The 6,594-nt window shown below is 37.0% G+C and overlaps 1 protein-coding gene across 2 annotated transcripts in view; it reads right to left on the bottom strand.

The window, feature by feature from the left end:
- The window catches only part of LOC149024458 (cationic amino acid transporter 2, vacuolar-like), a 23,360-nt gene extending 19,982 nt beyond the window's left edge, over positions 1–3,378 (bottom strand). Inside the window, exons 1-7 of one of the 2 annotated variants that reach the window (XM_089144688.1) lie at positions 3,220–3,378; positions 2,824–3,068; positions 1,870–2,071; positions 1,574–1,658; positions 706–846; positions 499–617; positions 299–395 (exon numbers count right to left, since the gene is read on the bottom strand). In XM_089144688.1, the coding sequence (XP_089000814.1) occupies positions 299–395; positions 499–617; positions 706–846; positions 1,574–1,658; positions 1,870–2,071; positions 2,824–2,980 (801 nt within the window). In that variant the 5' untranslated portion in view covers positions 2,981–3,068; positions 3,220–3,378. The remainder of the gene's footprint in view (positions 1–298; positions 396–498; positions 618–705; positions 847–1,573; positions 1,659–1,869; positions 2,072–2,823; positions 3,069–3,219) is intronic. The other variant, XM_089144689.1, reaches the window with a different exon arrangement.
- Between the last annotated feature and the right edge of the window lie 3,216 nt (positions 3,379–6,594).

The following is a 6,594-nucleotide window of genomic DNA, read 5'->3' as shown; positions in this document are numbered from 1 at the left end:
TGAGTTTGGGGTTAAACCGTTCATCAAATTGGAGACTATAAACATCTGAAACCTACCACGGCATTACATTAGACCTGTCATAAAGAAAAAGAGAAATGAGGCAGTGCTATTCTCAATTCTCTTTCCTGAGTCTACAGGTCTTTACATTATTGCTTCCACTCATTGAAGCAAAACAAAACCACTTGACTATAACATATATCTTGAGTAAACAACCAATAGATATGTATATGGTGGGGAGGTGGGAGTGGGGGTGGTGGAAATAAATAACTTAAATCCAAATCCAATAAATATCATATACCTCCTCAGCTGTGCTGGCTACTGAATCAAAACCAATGAATGCAAAGAAGACAGTTGCTGACCCAGCAAGCATTCCATTTATTCCATAAGGAAAATACCTAAAAAAAGAAAGAAAGAGACAGATCTAATATTCTGCTATGCTGCTATCAGCAGAAAGATATGGTGTAAAACAAAGTATTAGAGCTCAACATGAGTCATTACCCAGTGGGAACTTCATATCCTACCCAGCCAGTCTTAAAACCCAGATATCCGCCAGCTATTATGACAAAAACCATGACACCAACATTTAATATGGTTACAATGGCTTGTACAAGTGCACTCTGCAAGAACAAGAACAAGTTGAAGGGCTAACACAGAAGTGAAAAATTGAAGTTTCAGGAAAAGCAAAAGAATTGTTGACAAAGTTACCTCCTTAATTCCCACACACAAGAGTCCAGTCACCACAAGGACAAGAATTGCAGCACATGGGTCAATCACAATGTCAAGTCCAGGAATCTGTATACGGGACAAGAAAGCAGGCAGACTATCTGGGCCCCCAAAGAACAGTGCCTATATTGGGAAAAACAAAAGAAAATAATTATATCCCTCAATGTGAACGAGTCTGAAAACAAATTTTTGCATTAAAAAAGGTGTAAAAATAAATGACTAAAAAGAAGATGAAATTAAACCTCCAATGGAACTTTTTAAGGTACTCTATTTAGTTTACAGACGATAAAAATGGAGCACAGTTCTCCTACAACTTTTTTTTTTTATCTAATTTAAATTCTTCCCACAGTTAGCTCCCACTAAAATGTCCATACCACTCAAGGTCTAGGGTCAAAGCCTTCACTACAGTTCTGCTTTGACCTCCAATCCAGTTCTCAATTCTCCTACAGTTTTCTTATGAGAATCCACTAATAAGAATCTACAATTGATATCTACTTCCCACCCAACCCCAAGAAGACACACATCTCAGATCTCAGAAAAGCTGTAATACTGTTCATTCTTCAGTGTGCAATATGCAATCTAAAATGGAGTTCATATTATTTTGTATCTCCTCTGATCATGTGGGCCACATGTGAATGTATTCACAATACCATCGATGCAACATGGCAAATTCCCTCCACATTGGTGGCAAAGGGAAACCTCTCCTTAAAAGGATATTCACAAAATTAAAAGAAAAAAATAAGCCATAACAAATTAATTTGGACAAAATAACTCTCCAGAAACAAGAACTCACTAAGATGTATAAACATAATAGAAGAGGAACCATAAGATAGGTTAACTATAGACGTACTAGATTTGGCGATATGCCACGAGCAACTGCCGAGCCTCCAACAGTATACTCCAGTATAAGAGCCCAACCAATCAGCCAAGCAACTCTGTTATCATTTGACACAGCAAATTTTCAGTAGCACTAAAAGAAACCGAAATACAACGGGGAAGGTAATAGGCATATCTCCTAACAATTTTTGGCAAACAGTAATAACTGATATTTCAGATTTATGCTTCTTATTCCGAAGAATAATAGCATAACAAAAGAAACAGGACATTTTCTGTAAGGGCAAAATGATTAGATAAGTCAGACCTTACCCTTCTCCAACACAAATATATGAATAATGGTAAGCACTCCCAGCAGATGGGCAGCGGCTAGAAAGCTCTGCATAACAAAGAGCTGAAAGTGCAGCTGCTATTCCTGCTATGAGGAAGGAAATAGTAAGGGAAGGACCAGCATGTTCCCTTGCAACTGTTCCAACGAGAACATAAACTCCAGCTCCAATGGTCGAGCCAACACCTATGCAGAGTAATAATAAACTCGATGTCAACCAACATATGCAGATGGTTCAATGGAAAAATTGCAAGTATCAGTCAGTGACTTGATTATAACTTTAGCATGACAACGGAAATTTCCTATTTTACTATTCAAATGGTACTTTTTGTTCTTTTCTTGTGCTTTTAGGGGGGGGGTGTTCAATAGATCAATTTGAGTGAATCTCAATACATTGCAAACCAGTAAGACAAAAGTCCACTTCAGATTTTGTTTAAAGGATATATTGCTAAACCAAAGAAACCAAACCTCCAGGTGACATCCAACAAAATAAAAAACCTGCATGAGTGAACGTCCAGAATTGGATTTCCAATTATTCCCATAAATAAAACAATTCATCCCATCCAGGGAAAACGAAAAATAAGGCAAAACTAGAACGTACTCAAGACCCATATTCCAGTATCCCAAATCCCACCAAGCAACTCAAATGGATATAAAGCTTCAAGTAATTGATCAATCGGAAATAGACAAAGCAGACAAAACCCAGAATGCAAATTAACCAATGGATTAACGTTCAACAATAGTGGAGGATAAGAAGAATCTCAATTAACAAGGGGAAAAAAAGGAGGATAAAGAAGAAGAAAGCCACCCCCAACCATAATGTTATCTTGAAAGAAGAAATTCACCTAAGGATATCCTTAAACAATGTGGCAAGATAAATATACAGGGGCGTTGACCCAAAATCGAAACTCCAATTTCTGACAAATTAAAACCATTACCAATTGCAAGGAGCTGAACAACAGATAATTCCTTGGCCAATTGATGAGCCTCTTCCTTGGTCTGAGCCGAATCGACCTGTTTTCTCCTCATCAAACTTCGAAATCCCCATGAACATCTTCCACCACCACCGTTTGATGAATCAACCATGATCCCCATCAAAATACAAACTTTAGTTCCTCTAGCTTCTCTGGTTCAGAAATGTAGCTTCTCTGGTTCGTCTTCTTCTTCAGAAATGTATCAAATGCTATTAATCAAAACCCAATTACCCACAAATAAATATTATTTTTCCTTGTGAAAATTTCAAAGCTTTTACGTTTATCAGAAAGGAACCCAGGTAGACAATACAAAAATGAAAGTAGAAAAAAAAAAACCCAAAATACTCTTTTATCTCTTACCAGTTACTATTACCAGAGAAAGAATAGGAGAGAGACAGAGATAGAGGCCCTATTGGCCTCACGCTCTGCCCGCTACCCGAAAACTTGAGATACAAATGACTGAATAAGAGCGTCGCAGAGAAGCACCGAGAGAGCGAGGCTGACCTCAGCCACTGAAGCACCGAGGAATTGTGCCCGTGCTGCCCACGTTTTTTCGGAAAGAGACTAATAGTTTTAAAAGTGCCAACACCGAACTACCCAACCGTTAATTTTTTTCCTTTCAAAGAATTAAACATAAACAGTCAACGTTTTCATTTGAATCTTTAAAGAATTTAAATTTAATTGATTTTAACCACAAAGGGAAAAACGGGTGGTCCAATGGGCAAAATATCACGGCTCTCACGCTGTCCATCAGAATTTGAATTCCTTGCGATTCGAGGACCAGAAATGAAGTCTCATCTGCATGGTATTAGAATGAGTTCCTAGTGACATGTTTTGATTGCCTTTTGCTTCGCTTTGATTAGGTATGATAAACTTTAATTAGTATTTTACCATTATTGATAATGACTCAAAATGTTAAATCCATAAACTTTTGGAAGATATATATCAATAATGCATTTGGATCTAATTTGACCATAATCTTCCCACAAAATTGTTGTTAGATACGGGTAGAGACTTAGGTTGAGAAGTCGCTTCCGACAGTCAAGTCAATATGTGCACCACTCCAATGAGCTCGGGTGAGTAATGGAGCCTAAACTGAATAGCAAAAGGTATAAAAGAACTCAATTTCCTTCACCTTGAAGGATAACTAAGTTTATATAGATATTACCTCTAATTCTTTTCTATCAGATTAAGCGGGCTAGCCTTTTGGTTGTTCGTTCAATCCTTCAGTTGCGTCAATCCAAGATTCAGAGATTTCATGGATCCCACTTTACTTCATAGTCTCCCAAGTTTTTCGGGATTAAGATCATCTTCTACCTGCTTCGCTTGGTTTCCTTGCTACACACGCCAAGTGCCCATAGGTCTTTTGGGATGTCATTCAGGTTGGCTCAATTGCGTTAAGGTTAGACCAGGTTGGTCTGTATACCCGACGGTTGGCTCCGGTTGGCTCAATTGGCATAATTTCTACTGATCAATCATGCATCTAAATTTTTCATATAAAAATTAAATGCTAAAGTGAGAATACAATTTAATTTGTTCGAGATAGGTTTTCTTACAATGCCTATTGCAAAGAAGAAGAAAAAAAATCTGCACCTTACGCTAATGAGGTTTAGAGGATGAGATCATTCACATCATCAAATGGTAGGTAAAAGAAAGAGATATTACCAATTTGCCCTTCAAAAAAATTTTATTGGATCTGAAGTTTATGAGAGAGAATTTATGTACACTTGGACTACGTCTTCAAAATATTATTTTTATATATAATCTAAATATACGGCACAATTTCATCCCTAACCTCAAAAAATTCAAACTCTTGATCTCATTAATGAGGCATTGATCTTTTGTCAACACCCAACCCTCTTGGGATTAGAAAACCAAGTTTTAATTGGAATGAATTGCCTGAAATGATTAAAAATATTTGATCAAGAGTTATGCAAACTAGGTTATACTGGATAAAATAATGATGTGATTGAGTCAAATGAGACTTCAACATTTTATCCAAATCATGATGAGTGTGATGAATTTAACCATAGTCTAAAATTAAGGATATCAACTGGTTACAATGTGTTCATGCCAGAGCCACTTTAGCTTTGATGATGCTATTTAGTTCATGCTGGACTATAATATTCAAGAGATAAGGTACAGCAACGTCAACACTTAGGCTTAGGAGCATGCAACATGACCATTCAATTAATGAGTATTCATTTAAATAGACGTTCTAGACAGTCATTGTCATTGTGCTAATGGAAAAATTGCATGACTAAACAGTAATCTTTTGTCCATATTATACCAATCATTTCTTTTTGAGAAATGAGACACTGAATAGGTCAAGGTGAGTTTCTTTTTCAGAAATGTGACACTGAATAGGTCAAGGTGAGTTTCTGTTTTGAGAAATGTGCACTGACTTAGGTCAAGATGAGTCTCATGTTGGATTTTTTCTAGTTTAATGAAACAAGAAGGCTTCAAATTCCAAAATTCACACCAATTAACAATTAATTTCTTCTTTAATATTCTTATTTTGTCGTCCTTTGGTGACAAGGGTGTCAATACGGTATGGTATCGGTAATTCGGTACCGGAACTGTATCATACCACATTTCAAACTGTCCAACTAAAATCGTACCATACCATATAAATTGATACGGTATGAAAACAGTAATTTAAAAACGGTTCGGTACGGTTTCAGTATGAAATCGGTAGGACAAAAATGAAATGGTTCGGTAATATGGTACGGTATGAATTCGATATAAAATCATATCACTTTGCTAATGAACCCTAATTTAAAAGGGCACTCAAAAACGGAAAACCCATCCAAAAATACAAGAGACGAGTATAGAATCATATGTACCAATTGCAAAGCCAATCTAAACTACCATTTGGTAAAACCAATCAACTGAACAAGTGATAGTATGATTGCAGCCACTAAAGAAGTTGGAGCTTGGGGCTCAATAGATATGGTCTGCTCATGTTTTGATGATGCTAAACAGCCTATGGTAAGATGGGTTTCAAGTTTACATTTTTCTAACTTCTAAGCAACCTTTTATCGAACATCTAGAATGCAACATTTCAAGTAAAATGCTCCATTTTTGGACATCTCCATCAGATGAGTTCAGATGCATACTAAGGATTGAAACAAACAGATTAGTTACATCCTCATAGGCCGTACACATATGTTCACCCTGCCGTTGCTGCAATCGCCTGGTTCTTGAGCTTGAAGAACCTCACACACCCTTCACTGGTGACCAAACTGAAAAACACTCGATAACGACAACTGGAAAGAGAGGCGATGTGCTTACCCTTACTCCTTACCCAAACGGAAGAAGGAAGAACGAGAGGCGACGGGCAAGAGCTCTCTGCCTCTCTCTCCATCTAGTACAACTATAGTCCTTTAGCACTTTGGTTATTCACCTATTAGGGTTTAAAGGTTAAACTAAAATTACAAAACCAACCTTAAAAACGGTAAGAAAATGGTATTCGGTAATTCGGTACGGTATACGGTATGTACCGACAGTATAACTTCTGAAACAGAAATCGTACCATACCATACCAAAATCCAGAAAACGTTTTCGGTACATACCGTACCGAATTTGAATCGGTACGGCTTTAAACGGTATGGTATGGTTAAACTGTTTCGGTACCGTATTGACACCCTTACTTATTGTAAAGGAATTAATCCCATTGTTTGATTTCCTTGGAACATAACACATGTATATTTACTTGAAACTCATAAGTAAAGA

The sequence above is a fragment of the Hakea prostrata genome, chromosome 2 (assembly GCF_041222555.1).
Source record: "Hakea prostrata isolate BN-2017 chromosome 2, UWA_Hpros_2, whole genome shotgun sequence".
In the NCBI taxonomy this organism is placed as follows: Eukaryota; Viridiplantae; Streptophyta; class Magnoliopsida; order Proteales; family Proteaceae; genus Hakea; species Hakea prostrata.
The sequence above is the reverse complement of the archived record's forward strand: the minus strand, read 5'-3'. Positions and strand labels throughout refer to the sequence as shown.